General features: G+C 32.5%; 1 protein-coding gene across 1 annotated transcript in view; it reads right to left on the bottom strand.

The window, feature by feature from the left end:
• Positions 1-784: 784 nt before the first annotated feature.
• Positions 785-21,453, bottom strand: part of LOC145660938 (zonadhesin-like) — an 88,329-nt gene continuing 67,660 nt past the window's right edge. Inside the window, exons 8-10 of the mRNA XM_081726378.1 lie at positions 12,772-12,945; positions 6,898-7,068; positions 785-1,958 (exon numbers count right to left, since the gene is read on the bottom strand). Of these exons, the coding sequence (XP_081582504.1) occupies positions 1,918-1,958; positions 6,898-7,068; positions 12,772-12,945 (386 nt within the window). The 3' untranslated portion in view covers positions 785-1,917. The remainder of the gene's footprint in view (positions 1,959-6,897; positions 7,069-12,771; positions 12,946-21,453) is intronic.

The raw sequence follows: 21,453 nt of genomic DNA, 5'->3' as shown, positions 1-21,453 counted from the left end.
CTTTCATTCTTATGGCTCTATGTCATAACCAGGGCACTTTAGGGAAGAACCTCAGCAAAAGTAATACTATGAAATCTTAACATAATTCCGGGATGGTATGATATGTAGTCGAATTTTATATCATACGATATATCTATGTTGCATGAAATTGGAAATATATCTTAACTTCAAACTCTGAAGATCTCCGTCAATATTTGTAAAAATTCAAAAGAGTAGCAATTAATATCAAATAGCAGCGATCTCTGTAGAATTCTACCGGATCTAGTATTTGTGCTGATATTGTGTTCAAGTGACCAAGTTATCTGGCAATCACCTCAATGGAAATAAGTAGGCATGTGCTTAATTGAGATCTGTCAACTGGCATGCATGCCACATCACATAAACGCTTTGTAACTATCGAAAAATAACAAACAATCGGAATTATTAAATTAACTACACATTGAGGCTGGTATCTTTTATTCACGACTACAATTATCGTTTAACTCATGTCATAAAACTTTATTATCAGGAGTATAGTAGAGAGTTTGGTTATGTTACTAGGTTGGTAAGGTTACTAAACCGTCTCGCAACGCAAACAAAAGAATTTAGGGATGAAGTGAAGGAGTAACCACATGGTGGAAGACACGTTATGCTTATGTTTTTATAATGATCCTAGGTTAAAATAAAACATTGAAAAAAGTGTATATCATTATTTATATAATAAAATTACAATATTGATATAATTTATAAGTTACCTTAATTTCATATAGCAATAATTTTAATGCAGTATGAGGCATTGATTTGATTTTAGATCACTGGATTATAGGTTTCGAGCTAACTATATTTTGATAAAGTTTCGAAGTGCGAATAATCTTTGTAGTGATAGCAGTAATCAGTAGTAATAGAAGTATGCAAGCTACCGTGATTTGATGTAAAGTCAGGAAATAATTATTGAAATCACAATGTATATTGGGAAGTCTTTTTGATCATGTATACGGCAATGCACAAATTAGTTTTGTCAGCAAAATATTCCGAAATTAAATAATTCAATTCAACCCAAAGTCGCTGATAAATGAAAATTATTGTTGTTTGGAAAATGGAACACCTTATATTTTAAACTTCATTGGTACTGGAGATATTTGAATTGTAATATCAAAGAAAAATTCACTGTGTTTCGTGTTGAATTTGGTCTCCTTAAGTAAATATTCAGATGTGCCGTGTTCATCGAAATTATTCTTATTATAAAAATTTCGATGAACGGTAACAAATTACATCATAGACTATTATATGAATATATGTTTTCCTTTCGTGTGCTTCTTTATGTTATATGCCACATCAGTTGCATAACACATAGAAGAGCAGAACTAAACAATATAAATTAAAATTACAATTAAAATAACTGTAGTACTCTTCTAAGTCTCAACGAGATCCATTTATCCAAGTGTGTATAGAGTTGCTACATACTGTATACAAAAATATTAGAAATGCACCAAAGGGGAAAGAAGGTACAATTGAACATGCTTTCTTGTATTCTACCAAAACATCCCGTAAACTGGTAAAGTAAGAGTTGAAACTAACATTGCATATATTAAGAATCATTTAGTACTTTAAAGAAATATTATTGCTGTGGTTCTCATTGTAAAAAGAATATTGATATGCATTAATTGTAACGTAACGTAACGAATTATTTCTAATTGTATTTGTAGGAGTCAATAAGAACGTAATGGTATAATTTACGTTTTTACATATATTCTGTTAGTTAATATTTAATTGTGAGTTGATATTTAGATAATAGCTATTTAATTACATATCACGTAATATAATATATACATGGTATTTATAAAATAAATCATTAAATTATATATTTTATTATTATCTACATATGAATTTTCAAATTTAATAGTCCTAACTCTTCCATTGTGAATATCTTAATCAATTTCAAAACAAGTAATCAAGTGGATCCTCTACGATCATTGGACCTGAAAAAAGAAATAAAGGCAATAAATATACACAAGAATTCCAAGTTGCAGTCCAATAATTGCCTTTATTTGAGCGCAACATAAATAGTAAAGTGACGTATGATCTTTATTAATTGCATTGCATAACTATTTCAATTAGTATTATAAATAGTCGAATAAAACGCATACAGGGCTCTTTACTGAAACTTAAAATAATTTCAACGAACAGGCTATTTAAGCAATAACCTTTAATTTACTTAGAAATAATTAAAATTTTGCGTCCAAAACGTTCTTCGTACTTCCAGCCAAAGAAAAATTCAACTTGTCATAAGGATACAAAATATTGGCTTATTAACAGCCATCACCATTAAATGCATTTACTGCATAACATGAACAACACAATGGAAAGGAAACTAAAACTTTCACTAAAACTGAAACTAAAACTTTTAAATCTTATTAAGTGTTTTGATAATCATTTATAATTTATCTTCTACATAATTGTTAACTTTGCCTTGAATCGTACAGAAAAGTAGGCTTGTGCTCAAAAGGGTGAATTCGTTAATTGAAATTCACAGTATCCTATTGAAGAATTTAAAAAATATTATGATACAAGTAAACACTCTCGTTCGTCTGTCTGTCAGTTGAAGGACAAAAGCAAACTTTTTCACCAATGTTCCTGACTTTCCTTATTAATTGTGTGAAGAGTGAATGAATCATTAACAAGCTAGTTCTGTGCATTCCTAAATCTGTTTACATTCAACATATTACAAAGTGAAATGACGAATCTGCACCAAATTACGAGGAAATTCATCTAAGTATGTCATTATTCCAATACGTTTGAGATTATTGCAACATGTCACTTTATATTTCTGAGAACTATTTTATGATTACAGTCGGTTGCAACTTAAAACATGTTTTAACAACAGACAATTAATTGTGGTCAGTTTACCGCAGGTATGTCTGACTTATGAACTGAACAGACTTGTCTTTTAGTGTAATTAAGCATATTAAAAAATCACCAACTCATTCACATAAAAATTAAATATAAAACTTTATTCTAACGAATTGGATTGTTCTTAAGATAATTGGTGTTTTAGATGTAAGTACGCATGCAATGAGAATCAGTTAACTTGTTAGCGTTACGACTAAGCAAACTGTTCTGATTAGAGCTATATAGGGAACAGCGAAACAAGAATCGTCACGACAATTCTTTCCTTCTTCTCTTACTTGTTAGGTTAATTTTTGAATTTTCGAAAAACACTCGTTTCCAATATTTTTCAAAATTTATTAAACCTTATTATTTATGGTGGTATGGACGAATCTTTATATACAAATGCTCTCGAGTTATTCCAGATTTTGAAAATAACCCACCTTATATTACTTTTCCATTTTTTCCTTTCTCCCAAATATCTGACAATTGTACAGTAGGCAAACTTTACTCTTTCTCTTGTCTATTTTCCACAACCTTTAAAGTTATAATAGTACTCATTCTGTACACATGTACCTATTCCAAAATTTAATTTACACCTATTTCGACAGACATCTCTTCCAGTTTTCTAGAAATTATATTCCTAAAAATCCAAATTATTTGTCAGTCAGATCTTTTATCACTGGCAAGGTCACTGTCACATGTTATAGACTGTGGGTGTCATTTTATGGTTCTGAAGTGGTCCACCTAATTATAGAACTTGTCTTTTCTTCAATGTCGATTGCTTACACAGAAAAAACATATATTTTACCGTATGTGTCCTTTCACCTCTGACTCAGGATTATTGATAAAAGAAATGTAGAGGCAGAAGTATACAGTATCTTCCTTCAGTGTCTTTTTACCAACCCTGCATATAAATCATTCACAAAAAGTGTCGATATCAAAAGCACATTTTTTTTCTAGGAGTCTCACTCTGTATTTTAAATTGTTTAATTTAAGCCAGCATTACTGCGAATATATTGAAGTTCATGCACATATTTGAAGTATTTTGTCCATTCATAATCAAATTTTCTTCAGGACCATTGTTAATCATGCAGACGCAGCTATTTATTGCTTGAGTCTTTTACTTGTGTACTTTTGTTTCAATTTCCATCAGCTGATAACACAAGTAGTGTAGAATAATATATCTTTTCATGAAGTTTTTCGCTTTTTGTCAAAAATATCCTACTCCCATTATACAAACGTAGATTCTTATTTTTATTGTCGGAAGTATTTTACCACATCTATTCCGGTTAATTTGTTACCTCTGACTCAGGACAGTAGAATACATATCTGTTGAAAGTTATATATTTTTAGTTTGAAGTGACTCAGGACAGTTGAATAATATTGTTGAAAGTTATATATGTTTAGCCTCAGCACCTCCTTTAATTTAAAGTTTAACCCATTTTCTCATGTTCCACTTTTTACCATGTTCCCAAAATTTATGCAAATGTTTATGTTTCACTCTATAGCGTTTACTAGTTATCAGTTGCAAGTCATCGGGACGGCGATAGCCTATTTTGCGCTGTAATGTCTCATTGTATATATAACATTTATTAGTAATTTTGAACTACAAAATGTATGAACAATAGCTCTAATCATGTAAAGTTCAAATTTATAGGTATGACATACATAATTTTATGTTACTTGCTTATAGTAATTAAATTTTCGAATCTGAAATTTTTACAAGGTATCAAAAAATTTAACCTTTTCTGAATTTTCAAAAATAATTCCAATTTTAATACTATATTTTACTTTTTTGATCTCCATTCTTGTTTCTTTTTTATAGTATGATAAATTTCAATTTTTAATGTGCTTGATCAAAGAGTTAGTTTTCATTCATGTGATAGAGTATTTTAAACGAACAAATTTAAAGTTGAAAAATGTTCAGATATCAACTTGCATTTAACACCAAGTGATATATTGAGGTACTCAGTTAATCAGTTTATTTTTAAATTTTCTTTAACTTCTTTTTTATAACAAATTTTCATTCTTGATAAAACGAATGTTTAGGTTTAATTTTATACACATGTATGTCTATTATGAGATAATGATCAAAATTACTGTTAATGTTTCCTTTTATTTCACTTTGTCAATTTCGGGAGGAAGTTAGTCTTAGTATTTGCACACGTCTTCTAGTGAAGTTAATAACGCATAAAGCTCTGAAGGTGACGAAATGTGGACCAAGATGACGTAGGCCATTTTTTTTTTTTAGAAAAAAGTATTTCAAAACAAGATGATTATAGGACAAATGTTATTACCACATGAACAAAAACTTATGTGCTATCGGTAGCGTTAAAAGAGATTTTGTACTGAAATATGTTAAGCATATAAAATAATCTGCACATCATAATAGCTTAAGAAGAAACAAATGGAGTTCGCTGAAACCATTCCCTGGTGAAAATAAAATAAAAATTCCAGACCAAAATTTAAATTATTGTTTCATCATAATAGGAAGCTTTATTGTATGTAAACTCTATATCATCTAAATTATTTCACTATATTAGGAGATTTGATCTATTTTCATACCTAATTTCAGATTATATGAGGTAGCAAACATTTACAAATACTTTCACAAAATTAAAAAAAAAACTTTTCAGAGCTGTTACCTTTCTAAACAATAATAAATCTTAAAATATCTACAATCGGGAAAACAGTGTTTCATTGACAACTTTTAATGACATGCCTTTTTAATGTAATATGTGTAAAAAAATACAATAAAACTGTATCTTGATTCCAGATGGAAGTATCACAATAAGTTTCAGATGATAATTGTAATGCATGAAATCAATATATGTATTCTGTTTTATTTAGATACTTGTCAGTAGTAGGAAATTAGTGTAGAAAGTTAGGTTAGAAATGTTTAAAAAATAGCACTAGCCAAAAAAAAGGAGGACGAGAGTTTTTGATGTGGTTAGAAACAGTTGTTGATTTTGAGTTGAGACACATTAAAGTTTAGTTACTTGATGAATAGTTAATGGAACTTGAAGGAAGTTAGATGTAGAGAGGAATTAGATAAAAGAGAATTAGCAGAAAAGAGAAATGATTGATAGAAGTGAAGTAAGGAGTTTGTAAGAGTTGTAATTGTACTTGTGTAAAAGTGACAATAAATAGCTGAAGGCAAGAAACATAGGAAGGCATTGGGCGATCGTATGTTATGAGAGATATGTTTGTAAACTATCTCAGGAGATAATAAATTAGCGGGAATCTAACCTAACAGTTGTTGTGTGAATTAGAGAACCTATCCTAAATACGGATTAAAAATTATATAAAAGTTTTTACAATACTTTATTCCATCTATTTAATCTGCTGTTAAAACTAGATACAACATTAGGATAAAAACGTGACCAAATTTCAGTATTCAAGATAAGCTCACATATAACTAACTTAGATGGATAAAAATGTGGTTAATGTTCTCTATAATCAATAATACATGATATTCATCATGCAGGAAGTTTGAGCTAAAAAACTTCCCAAAGTGTTGTCTTGAATTGTTTTTGGGGAAATTGAAATTGTTTTCTTTCCCTCTTTACGGTGACGCGGTGGCTCAGTGGTAGGCAAAAACCTAAAAAGTGAATGATGATAAAAATTGTTTCTGTAGTGGAATCTTTTTGATTTCACTTATATAAAAGATAAATATGGAAGTTGAATTCACAATATTGGTTCGTTTTACATATTTTCAAGCCTTGCGTGGAAACTTGAAAAATGTGGTACAGTGTTCACCTCTGCTTCGTGGGGTCCCTGGTTCGATCACAGCCCACACCAATTGGACATTGTAGTAGAGACATACTGTGTGCCTGGACTTCCCCAAGATTCTTCCGTTTCCTCCCACTTTATTCATTCCACCATTGCATTCACTTCTCATCATCACCGTCTCCTTTAGCCTAGCCGGCATAACCGTGGTACATAAAATTGAAAGATTTCATTTCATTTTTTCCTCTTCACTCTTCAGCAGCAGATAAATTGTGATTTAAAACTATGAAATCTACTTACGTCTCTGACATTCTGATCTGTGAATACATGTCCCAGTTTTCTCATCACGGACAAATCCGTCTATGCAGTAACATCCTCTATGGCACTTGTTATCTGAATTTGATGGTAAAACGCCACACTGCTCTTCGGTCATTGGTCCACAAAATTTATATACTTCATTGTGGCCACATACTATTTGAAAAAATAATAAAACTGAATTAAATGTGTGCTAGTTAATAATTCAAATGAATGTGTCATGTACCCGGCTAGAATACCAAAAGTTCTGGTTGCTTTATTTAGTTTAAACTCACGTAGTTGTTTTATAATATTGAGGGCTTAATACTGTCAAAATGCAAACACGTTGATTAATTTTACCAAAAGAAATAGTACAAATGATATTTCGGAGAGCATTTTTCAAGAATATTCTATTCACTTTTTCGAAGTTTTAAGTGTAAAATGACATCATTGTTACAAAAAAGAATAATAACTGACAAACTTGTATAAACAAATTATGGAAATCAGGAAGTTTGATATAGGATATACAGTTCAAGCATCATAATCATATAATCTTTCATAACCTAAGGATTTAAGAAAGCTGGCTATCCTACTTAAATACTTTAAGTTTTTATCTTTGGTTCACTCTACTTTAAGTTACAGTGACTTTCTTTCGCACGTCCATGCTCAAACTATTTGACAGATAGTATTAAATAATCATATCTCTCTGCTATTATTATAAGAAAATTCGGAAATTGCCTTTCGAAAAATATTTTCAATATATTAAGGAATTCATTTTACAAGGATTTCATTATTTACACCTAAAGTTAATCTAGGCATGAACTGCATGAGTAAATTCGAATACTCAATATGACTTTTAACCTATATTTGTAACAAAAAACTACACAATTATAGCCATTACCTGTAACGAGTCTACGGTAAACGTACAAGAAAAAATTTAATTAAATTATTTACACATTTTTACTAGATAAGACGACACTCCTTATAAAGTTCATACTATTATTGAAATTCCTTCAATAAAATCTTAGATTTGATACAGGTATCCTTTGCAATGTATTTTAAACATACTTGTTTTATTTAACAGTATGGAGTTTAATATGTAGGACGTTAACGAGCAATGATGACAACGTGTAAGAGGTGATTCCTCATATCAAAATAAAGGTACACATGAATGTGTGTGAAAACGTTCATAGTTTTAGTGGTAGTGCTGTCCGCAATGGTGGAAATATAAATTCCAACACGTACTATTTCGAATTCGAGAAACTGTGCAGTGACAGTCCATATCAGACTAAAGAACGTCATACTTGTGCACTTCAAAAATACATATTTCATCGACATGCAATGTGTGTGCAATGGATTCCTTACGGGGTGTGATTAGAAGATATGCTTTCAACAGAATTCTCAGATATGTTCTGATTTCAAGTAGGGAAAAGGTCCAAAACAGGCAATAGGTAAACTTTTACAACAATGGATACGTAACGCTTCAACAGAAAAGCGGACGTTCTTAAACTGCTAGCTTCAAACTTCCTTTCTTCGGTATAAACCGTGTTGTGATGTATTTTCTCATGCTATATCTCACGTATAAATGTAAAAAATTAAAGTCTCGAGGGACCGTAAAGCTGGCAGTCCCTAACACTTTCAACTTCCCATAGAATCATTCTGTGTTCACTGGTGCTAACGCTTATTCCTTGCCCACCTTAATATCCAAGCTTACACGAGAGCTATATCCAGCTTTATCTGGGAAATATATCCTATAAAGAATCCCTTACACGCTCATTCCACATAGATGAAACATGCATTTTTTCTGATTGCGTATTTACGACTTCCTGCTGCACGATTTCTCGAATTTGTTGATATTTATCTTTTCCACGACTTTCGATAGCCCTGTCTCTGAAACTATGGGCTTTCAAAAGGGTTAATATGAACTTTTTCTCTTATTTTGAATTTACTTTTTACAGTTTCTTGGTGTAGTTCATTAACACCCTGTATATACGTTATATACTTTACGTTGTGCCAAACATCCAGTTATATTTGGCACTCTATAAACCTACCGCGATATCGTTCATCGAATTCTATCAAGCCATCATGTTTTACACCAATATTTAATTTTGCATATAACCATATAGCCTGTGTATAGAACTATTATATTATAAACCACAATTATTTTTTTAGAATTTTGACTATTGAAATACCTTAAAACTTCCTGAAACATTGCACATTATTGGTTTCGAGAAACTGACTTGCTGTTTCTAATTGCATCACTAATATTTGAAGCTCTCTTCTAGAGCTAATGTTAGAACTGGAGCTCTCTTCCAGCGTTACAAAGAACGCAGCATTCAAGGATATAGTGTGTGACTAGCTTACAAGTTCAATTTCAACGCTTTGAAATTAAATGATTTAAGTATTGTTCCAGAGGAAACCAAATATAAGGTTTCTACACAGTGAATTCATATTTTAAAGGGTTCTAAAAACACTGGAATTTCGGGCTAATACTTCCCTCAATAAATTAATTTACAACTTTTGTATGTGCCAAAATGTTATATCCACTCAGGAAATCTTTCTCTGGTCTCGTCTAATTCAATTCAAAATCATTTTGGAGGGCGTTATGTAGTGAACTATTTCTCGCTTTGTGAAGAATAATGGAAATAGATTTGTAAGTTCTCTATTGTTGACCATTTTCCAGACTAATTTACAACCTATACAGAGATATGTATGCTGTGGGTTTTTCTTCACTTTTGTTTCTGTATTCGCTTCCTTGTTAATTCCTTATAACTTTCCATAGAAAACATTACAATATTTTTGTTTTGCTTAAAAGCCCCAACTAATCTTCAGAATTATTTCAATCTATATAAATCTTCTGATAATTTAATATCATTCTTACTTCTTCTACGATCCATCAGGTTCTAAATTTTTATGGTTCGCTTTTGACTCGATTCTCTCCAAATGTTTTTGTCTATTGCTTTGCTAACATGTTCTCACAATATTTTTTTCACATCTTTTTTAATTTTCCTTCTTGTTGTCTTGTTCAATGCTTCGTATTTTTGCATATATTTAGTGTACTGACACCAAATGTTGCACAAGCTGTGCAAGCCAAACTGAGATTTTGCCATGTTATGAAAGCTGTACTGAAACGTACTCTACAGTTTCAGAATACCTTATAGCATCACAACATACTTTTATTACCACAACAATCAGTTGCTTGTAATCATGTTATATTATGGTAGAATGAAAATTATGTTTTGTAAAATGTAAAAATGCTTGGCTACTCTACATCAAAAATGTAATGATTTTCTCTAATAATATTGAAAATACAAACTACAGTTCAAAACTACGCAGAGAAACAATGAAACTGATGCTTGATTGACATCAGTTGGACTATAATTCCAGATACGAGTATTGTGATATAATTTATACATCATTTCCAGTTACTTCTTTTTTTATAGGCTGGGTCTTTTGCTCAAATTAGTCAACAGTGATGCCAACCACATTATGATTTTCGTGAGCATAATATAATGGTCGTGTCCAAATGCATAACTAGCAAATAATTTCGGTGACTGAGTCGCAGCCCTTCTCTCAAATGTAAAACCATCATATGTTGAGATGTTTGAAAAGTGTATTATCTTTTTAGTTGGATGCATTTGAAAATTTTCTTGGGAAGATTAAGTGATTACTACAAGTTATTTTGCTTAAGAATATACCATACGTAATTACTTCGATTAATTTAGGGAGATTTAGATTTCTCGTTTCTGTCTCAATCTTTACAACAATTTTTAAAAGTTGACAAATTAATTAATACTTTGATAGGAAGAAACTGGCTTGTATTTTTTGTTTCATTTTATTCTTTTTGCCAGTGTTTATTATTTTATTTTGTAATTTCATATAATCATAAGATTCTTTCTTTTTATTTTGAAAGCAAGAAAACAAAAATTGTCCACATTTTAAACATTCAAATACGTTAGCAATTAGATTGTGTATACTTGAATATTATTACAGTTTATAACTTAGAATTTAGCTTAGCTTTCTTAAACACGGTCATATTTTACATCTTCTATTGTACCAAGAATTCCCTCAAATTAAAAATTGAACGTGTACGATTCAGGGTTCTTTTGTAAGTTTTGGGTTAGAAACGATATTTGGTACGATATTCTATTTTCTTTCAACGTTTCTCTTCAAGCAAAACTAATGAACGGAATATCTTCATGATAAGTTTTGGATTAATATCCACACGCATACGGTCATCTCTGCTGACAGAATCATCTGAGTTGTAGCTGTCACCGCACGCGCCGACTCTTGAAGGGGATCTCGTTTCCCCATCTTTACTTGGATTTCTGACAACGAAATGTTCAGATCACAGAAAGTAGGGGTGTATTAATAATGAATAAAATAAGTTAAAAAATAAATGTAGTGGAATGCTTACTAGTGTATGGAATCCCCGTCATTTCAGATTGTAAACCTTCGGTAACGATAGAAATAGGAAAGGGTCTTTAATATACACAAAACCTATGGAATTTTGACCTCTAGGCTAAAGGAGACGGATGATTAAAGTGAGTGAAAGATTATGAAATTGAATTCTCGTGCTCTCTGACCGGGAATCGAACACGTTCTCCCGAGATAGATTTCCGGTGTGAGAGCACAAGAAATTAATTTGTCATTTATTTACTTACATTAATCGTCTGTCCCCTCTAACTTAAGAGCATATCGTGGGATATTAAACTAAAAAATTAATTTAGTTCTATAGAATTACCCGTATGAAAAAAGAATCAATGAAGAAACATTGCTAAGTGAGTGACATTTTTTATATTTGGTTTGCATGGTGTTTTATCAAACTTTTCACTACAAATTTCCATACATTAAAATACTAATACAATATGGATACATAGAATTAGATCTAAAAGGGTTAATCATTGACTAGTTTGCAGTAAAGAATGTTGTGTATCATTTGCATGACCGAGAGTTTAGTTTCTTTTAGAAGATATCAAAAGGTCTCCGTTTTTGTTTAGCCAAAATTACAATTGCGATAAAGTTAGAAAACTATGTAATATTAATGTTAAACTTATTATTATTATTATTATTATTATTATTATTATTATTATTATTATTATTATTATTATTATTATTATTATCGAGTAAATGAAGATTCGAGTGTGAACATTTACAAGAATCTATAGGTAAAACATATTATTTTAAGATTTAAAAGTAGCATCCAAGAAACTTCTTTATGTAAGCAATGTACTTCTAATTGAAGTACGGAGTGTAGAGTAGAGAAGCATAAATAATGTTGACGTGCAATCCAATCCTGAAGAAGCACTTCTATATTATATACATTTTCTAAATCCATATACACAATTTTCCAAAGCATTTTAAATTACAGTAACATCAAATATAGCTTCACAGAAGCACCATCGACTCCCTTCCCTTCCCTTTCCTTTTGTCTTACCTGAATGTATTCACTCGCTATCGTTAATTGAGGGTTCTACTTTTTTCAGCACTGAGGCTATATAAGACATGGATCTGAACCACATCAAGTTTCGCCGGGAATCGACCTCAAGTCTTCCATACTGAAGAATCATACTATAACAATAACCATTTGTTTATCAGTTACTTTCTTATTTCTTCAGTCATATCCGCTTGATTTACACAATTTATGTGCAATGATGAAGTAAATAAAAAACAAACAATGGCGAACATGACTGTAAAATGTTTGCCTCATTTATTTTGACTGTAATGGGTGTTCTTAGTTTCATACCGTTAGAACCATAGAGTTTCTAAACTAACCAAATTGAAATTAAATATAGAAATTTAAGAGGAACACATGAAATGTAAAACAATGTATGCTATACTTATATTGCAAATTGTATATAATCAAAACTCATTACTTACAAACAAGTCTTTCACATTCAGTTGCTGGTATGCAAACACCGTCCAGACGTAGGAAGCCCTCTTTACAGAAGCAACCTTTCCTACACTCACTGTTCAACGGGTAAGGTTCAACACGTTCATTACATTGATCGTTCTCTTTCCTACAGAAGGAGAACTCTTCATTGGGTAGGCAATCTGAAAGTAAAGAGGAAGTCCTTCAAATGACTCAACACTATTTTTTTTTCTTCTCTACTTCGCTTCAAGAACGATGGAATTTTTGATCATATTAGACCTGTCAATCTTAATATAATATCAGTCTAACAGTGTTATGGTATACTTGTTGAACCTCAGAGTAAATAAGGTAATTTGTTCTTAGGTAAGTTAACTAGTGACTTATCCATCTTCTGTAAACACTAAAACATATACAGACAATGGCTCTTCGATTTAATTACTTTTAAACAATTTTCAATATATTGATTACGCTTCAATTAACCAGAATGATAATCTTGTTACATTGTATTGTCGAAAGTTAATTAATGTTTCTAAATCACACCATCAAACATTTACGGAATCTTTAATAAACGTTTCTAATTTCCATCTGCAGACAACTACATAGATTATCAATTGTTTTCTGTAGAAATTAGCATGATGTGTGGCGGAAATGACCACAGGATTTAGAACATGCTCGGGGAGAAGGAGTAATGTTTTTTCATATGTAGCGAATTCGTATTGAAGCCGATGCCCTAGCAATTAAAGATAAGAGACAAATTGTAATAACGATAATAATGTAGTAGGCACTTAGTAAATGGGCCTAATAAGTGAGACTAATATATATTAATAGCAACATCTCAGGTGATAGACTTACACTAAGTATGTGTATCGTCTTATGATAATAAAGCTAACTGTGGCAACGGAACCTATCAACCTATCCGAGTCAGATTTCTTACTTTATGGTATGTAACTAAGGCTAGATCAACTCTATGTTATTGTCCTATTGTATACTATTGGTAATGTTGGTTTATGACACCTAATTCTGTCCAAGAAGCGAATAGAACCCACGATAAGTATGGCAAAATTATTTGTCGATACAGAGATACACTGCAACATCGCTTACAGTTTCCTTTATTAAAGGTAAGTAAAGTAAGCTAACCAATTATTTATCTCTATTATATTGACAATAATCGTACATTTTCACAAGTCAGTATCTATGTTATACAAAAATAGGATAGGTATATGCGTTGTGAGTAATACACATCCTTGTGAGCAAAGTTGCGTGGTGCATTGTAGTCAACCTTTCAAAGTAATATAGGCTTTCGGTTGTTTTTTTTTAATATTTTTACTCGAGGATATATCGATAAGCAGATTTTGTGCCACTATAGTCCAAAAATTAATTACGATACACTTACTATAAGGTCCTTTCATCTGAATTTAGAGTCTAAAATAATACCGTTCTGCCTGCAAACAACATGTACTTTTTTCTGAGCATCTATTCAGTTTCAATATTGAAGTCAAGCAATTTCGAAGCGATATTATTCTTCGTATCTGTGAAGACAGAGATAAACAATTTCTCTCTTACAGTAAATTTATACTTCATGTTGGTGTCTACAAATTTTGCTTCATTCAAAACTATAACTTTATTATTAATGCAATAATAACAGTTACATCAAAACGATAATTATCGTGGCATCCTTCTAAAATAATAAGATAAGAATTTTCCCCTCTTATTTTGAATTTGTTGCATTTTTCTACTTATTACAGATAGCAATGCACTGCTAGTTCGCAGTGTACATACTTTCCTACATACGTAAAGTCTACAATTATTAGTGCCTAATGGAAAAAAAATCAAGATGAAACACATAACAATGGATAAATTTCATTGAACTTAACAAATGATGGGAGTGAATGTAAATCCTCATTTAAAAAATGCTTTCAAAAAGATCGACAACGTGAAGTGACTTTTTTCTGTAAATCTAAACAAATGTATGCTGGACGATAATCATATCTGTTAACATGAAGCTGATTGTAAAATATGCACTAATCAAGTTTTTCATTGTAACCTTAGCAAGACGACTGTTTACAGTATGGTTAATGAGGCACGACCCAAAATTGTGACCTTTTACACTGATATTGCCCCAAAACATAACATCAAATCGAGGTGAACAAATTGTAATGGTTCCACATGCGTAATTTTCGAGAAAATCTGAACGAATTTATGTGGCGTTAAAACGTAGAAAATAGAAACAAATGAATTTATATGACATTAAAATATCTGTCGCTACTAACCAGTATGGTGCGTTTGATTGTTTCTATTCTGCTGCAAAAGTTTATTATTATTAATAATAATTTATGTACTGTATAAAAATACGAATCGTTGAATGCATTAGTTAATACTGTTGATCGTTCATATTTCCACCAATAATTCAACTGTTGTTCATTACGATAGGCGCATCCTGATTCCTTAATAATATTAGTATCAAAAGAACAATAATTGTTAAATCCATTTAAACATGTCATTAATAATGAAAGACAATACTTCCCTCCTAAATCAATAACATTATCTAATGCAAATATTAAGAGATTTATCCAATTAATTGAAAGAGACGTCTTTATACCCTTACAGAAGGAGCTTGCATTCTTTACACATAATTGACATACAAGTTTACGTATGTGTGGTGTAGTATATCTGGTTTATTATTAGAATTTAATCCGTGTAAATTACATGTAAGCCAATCAATTTGTTATTGACAACCTAGTGATAATAAATTATATTTAATTAATGATTTTACAAAGCTGTGAAAATTTATTGTATCATCGCATGCAGTTACACGAAATTCTCGAATTATAAATTCGTTATCAGGCACTTTAAATCTTCGATTATAGATAATGTACTGATTCGCATATGGTGGAATTTCAGATAAACGTAGTATGGAAACGGTGTAATTTGTCCATCAAATTCTGTACTTTTTAAAAATCACATGTTGTACGCATATAGTTGATGAATGGGATTTCACTATGTTCTTGTTCAAGTACTTCAAATAGTTCAGCAAGAATTTTATCAGTTGGTAGATACTTCACTGCAAATGCTCTAGTGTCATGAAGATGAGAACACTCACAGAGAATATTTAACTTGCCCATATCACAATGAATCGAATTATTACCTAATTATACATTTACAGTAATTAATACACAAGTCACCAATACATAAAACACATGAAACACTAGCCCTATTGGAATACATTTTTAAAATGCTATGTCAGATTTCCTTCTCTTTTCCTAATAAAACTACTAAACGTCATTTAGTATTTCCCAATAAGCTTCATAAAATTTACCTCTTGTTAATAATCCAATAATATGTGTATATATATATGCATATACGTAAAATATATCATCTTCAACACTAGGATTTGCAATTATGCTCCAAGCACGGGTTTTCCATGACTTTGGATCTACATGTATACAATCATGAGCCCAATCTTGATACACACCAAGTCTCCAATCAGCGCATCTTAATGGATCATCGAAATCTCGGTTTTCAATAGTGTCCTTCTTATATTCCTAGTCCACATAACATGAACTTCCATTACAAGTTATCGTACGAAGTATTGTCAGGGATTCCGTCGGTGTTGCTGAGACAGTAGTTGACGGTGCTTTTGTGCGTATAATATCAACTCATCTTCTGATAATGCGTATACTTCTCATTCTATATGGAATTTCGATTCACTGTTAGCATCAGTTTCGTTAGTATCAATTACCAGTTCGTTCTCAAAGGACTCCATGATGTGTATATATATATGAGATATACACATCACGTATGTACGTATATAAAGAGCTATACTTAAACATTTTTAAACCTCAAACAACTTTCATATCCGCAAGGTATTCACATGCATAGTTTTCACCAATGCCAACATCAAACGATATTATTGTTCTATGCAAGTTATAACAAGTTTCAGCACCGCAAGGTCAATTGCAGTAGCGTCATATTTTTCCGGCCCGTCAAGGTGATTGTCCTATGCATGTTGTAACAAGTTTTATCGTCGAAGGGTATCATCGTCCTAGCCTGTTCCAAGCTAGTGAAAACTCAGTCAAGTTCACAGAGTTCATCACAATGCTCCTCATTGTTCACCCCAAGTATACTATACATATGTACTTACCAATAAACATACAACGAGGACTTGCTGGCCGAGCTAATTAGAAATGTCCCGCATGAATAAACATATTGCCCGACATTTATACACTGAGGCCATGCTCAACAAGCCACGCAAAAGTGCTTGCCAGTAAAAATAGAACGCTGCCATATTGGTTGAACGAGTTAATTAAAAAATAGAACGTGGTCATATTAGCCTTGAGTACACAATAGGTGTACTTAACGCTAGTAATAATGTTTAGATACTAATACTAGTTACAACTAGCAAACCCGCAAGCCCTGCGCAAGCGCAGGACGCTATTGTTGTCTGAATGATTGAATATGATACAAAATAAAAAAATATTTATGGCTGTCATGTATGTTGAAAATTTGATCTACCGTAGATCGGTTGGGTGGTTCAAGAGTAAAGTTCCATTTATTTTTATATGTTAACCTTCCCTTCCCTCCCCCTCCTCTAGGTTCTACCGTCAAAGTGAAAATAATAAAAGAAAACTTTCCACCCTTGAATGCCATCTATTTTGAAAATTTGATCGAGATCGGTCAGGTGGTTCAAGAGTTATTAAGTTTTATTTATTTTTATATATCTCTCCCTTCCCCTCCTCCTGCCCTAAGTTCTACCGTCAAAGGGATATGATAAAAACCACCGCAGGTCCGAATGTCATCTGTGTTGGTAATTTGATTAAGATCGGTTTGGTGGTTTCAGCGTGATTAAGTCACGAAGACGGTCACTTTTATTTTCATATTTTTTTTTACATATGTGTCCCCTTTCCCTCCCCTACATTGTGCCGTCAAAGTGAAATGACGAAAACATCCCGGGTCCGAATCTTATCAATGTTGAAAATTTGATCAAGATCGGTCGGGTGGTTCAAGAATTATGAAATTTTATTCATTTTCATAGGGGAGACCGGGGTATTCATGAACACTTAAGCTTCGATTATAAATAACGATTTTGTTTTTGGAGATAAAATTAAGATTTCTTGTGTATAGAAGGCTTGGAGCTTTTCCTGTTTATTAAAGTGCAGAGGAAAGTCAAAAGTAATATTTTTCAACAAATCAGTGAAATGTATTAAAAACGTACCTGTGTTTGGGATTGCCCCAGTGGTCGGGCTAATACTGAACATACTGTTTGTTTTAAATTTTCCTTTACTAAAGAAGTGGAATGCATTAAAATTATACCGTTATTTAGTATTTAAATCTTTAGTAAGAGTTATAGTTACAAATATAACTCAAGTTGATGAGAAACATAATCAGACCTCATCATCTTTGAAACTATTACAAACGAAAGTTAATAAGTAATAGGCTAAACAAAATGTAATCTTATGAAACAAATTTAGAAATAACAGTGCATTAAGTAAAATATTCATTAAAATGAAAACATTATTTGTAATAGTATAAATTACAGAAATACGCATTAATGTTTTGCTCCCAAAAACAGTATTCTTTATTAGCCCAATATTAAAATGAGGTTAATAGGCTGAACTAAATTGGTTAACTGCTAATAGACGCTACTAGGCTAAATAAATTTGTAAAACACTCTTGGAATCATACACGGAAAAAATTGCAGTCTATGATGAAGGATCAGATATCTAAAATAGGATTACTGAGTATAGAATAAATGACCTAAAATAATAAATATAGCAAACTATTCTAATTAATAAAGCTAATAACGCTTATTACCAAGGAATGATCTATTTCCCAAAATAATTTCATTAACTTTTCAATAAAAAAAAACTTTTTTTGATAATTTATTTCACACCATGGGACAATCCCGAACACTCCGGGATAATGGCAAACATTCTGTCTGGCATTTCCCCATAAGACGACATTTTATTGTTAAAGTTGAAATTAATTGTTGTCAAATATGTGTAGCTTTACGCCTAGGACTTAGTATTTGCCTTGAATTTACATGTGCGTGTCAAAGTCGGATGGATGGGAAAGGCTTACAAGCATTAAATTGCATCAAAAGTGGAGGGAGAATTTTACGTCACTGAATTAAATCAAATAATAAAACGAACGCTCACCAGTATAGACTGTCTTAACAATTTAGAGCCACAAGGAACGTATCGGAATGATAATAAGCGGCCAGATGGAATTACTTTGACACCTTGGAAAAGGGGCCAGTGTCTAGTATGGGATGTAATATGTGTAGATACTTTTGCCCAATCTTACTTAACGTCAACAAGTAAAGAAGCGGGAAGTACAGCAGAGACAGCGTGTATGCGGAAACATTCTAAATATTCAAAACTTAAAGAAGATCACATTTTTATTGCGTTTGCCGCGGAAACAATGAGTGTTTTTAGCAAAGAAGCCAGAATGTTTTTCAAGGAATTAGGATCAAATTTAATTAACAAATCAGGAGATCCTAGAAGTGGTTATTTTTTGACACAAAGGATAAGCCTAGCCATACAAAGAGGCAATGCCATTAGCATATTAAACTCCTTCCCATCTTCACCCAATCTGGATGATTTTTTTCATCTAAAATAAATATAAACCTGTTTTGAATGTTACAAGTTATTACTTGAAAAACAGATAGAGTATAAAATGATATTTTTGTTCATTAGTGTGTGATTGGGATTATGGGAAAATATAAGTATTGTTGAGGATCCGGTCTCTTGGTTCGATCCCCGGAGGATTCATTACAGAAGAAAACATTATTATTTTTTTTTTTAATTTTTGATTTATGTAGTCTAAAGGCTCGAAGAGCATTTTGTATTACTTTTCTTTTCTGTGTTATTAAACCCAGCATGAAAGGCAAATGTCCTAGAAGTCCCTTACCTCTTCCTCTTCCGCTTATGCAGCCGATTGACAAACAAACGAGACGCTGAATCTTGTTTTCCGTGTCTAGCTTCCGCAGTCAGCATTGAGGAAAACGTTCTCCTGAGGTTTGTGTTTTCTGTATTTACACCTAGAGTCAGAGATTCCTGCCTTCCGCTTTGTCTTCAAGTTTTTGCCGGGTTCGATCCTGATGAGTCTGGGCTTGGAGGACATCGCCTCTGATGAGGTCGGCCTGGACAACGAACTTCGGAGTGACGTCGAAATGATGAGGTTGACGTGGGTGGCGTCTAGAGAGACGCCTTGACCATATTTGGAAGACCACATGACAGGAAGGAGGGACCCGGAAAAACGGAACTGGAACAAAACCATCGGACAGAGGAGTCTCAAGGAAGAAGTGGTTGGATTGTTGACAAAGGAGCTTCTCCGTAATTCTCTCGCGTTGGCTAGATACGCAATCATGGATTGTTTTCATCAGATTAAGGTAAAGTACCTTTTTTGCCAAGCAGTATTCGAACACCAGGCTGTATAAGCTCGCCCCTAGAAATTCATCACCTTTGCTCTACCTTTTCCTTAAGTTTGCCATGCTATTTTCTAAAAAGAGTTTGAGTATTATTTCAAATCTTATCGATAGATGCATGTCAGTATAAAACTTGGCCGTATGCCATATGAGCAGTGTAAAGTTAGAAAATGCATTTTAGTTGGAACGAATATTAATCTTATTAGATCTCATTGGTTTACTCTTAATGTACCTTCCCGACATTCATTCCGTTACTGGAAAAGTCAGAATTCCAGTCACGTTTCATGGTGGAAGCGCCTACGGTTTGGTCTCTGTGAGTTCTCTCGTTATTTTTAGAAATTTTGCCTCCCACCTATTTGTTTAGCACTAATTTGGAATTTCCCCCACCCAACCACCCTTGATTTGGTAACAATGTCTGGTGTTAGAATCTGACTTGTCTTTAATTTTAGTGATATTATTTGTGATTTTGCAAGTGTGTGTATTTACGTTTTTTTATGTTACGTCAATTTGCTCAAGAGTGTGATATTAGTGATGATGTATATAACGATTTAGATTTAACAGAATATTTTGAGCCTATTGTTACTTCCTCCCCTGGACGCGTTCATTATACTAGGCAGTGTTTTGATCGCATTCGGCGTAATTTGCGGTTTTCACATTCCATCTCTGATATTGAGGCACCTTCTAGTTCTTCTTCCTCTTTGTCATCCGACATGGCAGTTGGTGGTCAACAAGACAACCTAAGTATGCTTAGTCACATCTTACGACCTGAACCGTTTTATGGACGCATGGGGGATGATGCGGTCCATTATGTTGACCAGTTCGAGGTTTTGGCCCAGGTTAACAATTGGCCGGATCTTAAGAAAAAGTGGATACTTGGTTCTTTATTGAAGGGTCCAGCCGCGTACTGGTTTGATACCATCTCAAAACAACCAGATTTCCCAGCCATGTCGTATGACCAATTTAAAAATAAATTTAAGGATGCCTTTAAAAACGCTTTGTTGCCTCAATTAACTGAACATGAGATGCGCTCCCGGGAACAGGCATCCAACGAGTCTGTATTGTCCTATGTTTACGCAAAGAGGAACCTGATTCTTCGTAACGATAAAGAGGCTCCAGTACAGAAGCAGATTCAGCTCATAATTGATGGGTTGATCCCAGAATATATGCGCATTGCGATCAAAAAGACTTACACCACGGTCGAAGAATTGGTGCAAGATTTATTAGACGAGGAAAAGGCAAGAGTTTTATTGGAAAGGAAAACGAT

Source organism: Thermobia domestica, chromosome 9 (assembly GCF_964235325.1).
Source record: "Thermobia domestica chromosome 9, izTheDome1.hap1.1, whole genome shotgun sequence".
NCBI lineage: Eukaryota > Metazoa > Arthropoda > Insecta > Zygentoma > Lepismatidae > Thermobia > Thermobia domestica.
This window is presented reverse-complemented; position numbering and strand designations above follow the sequence as displayed.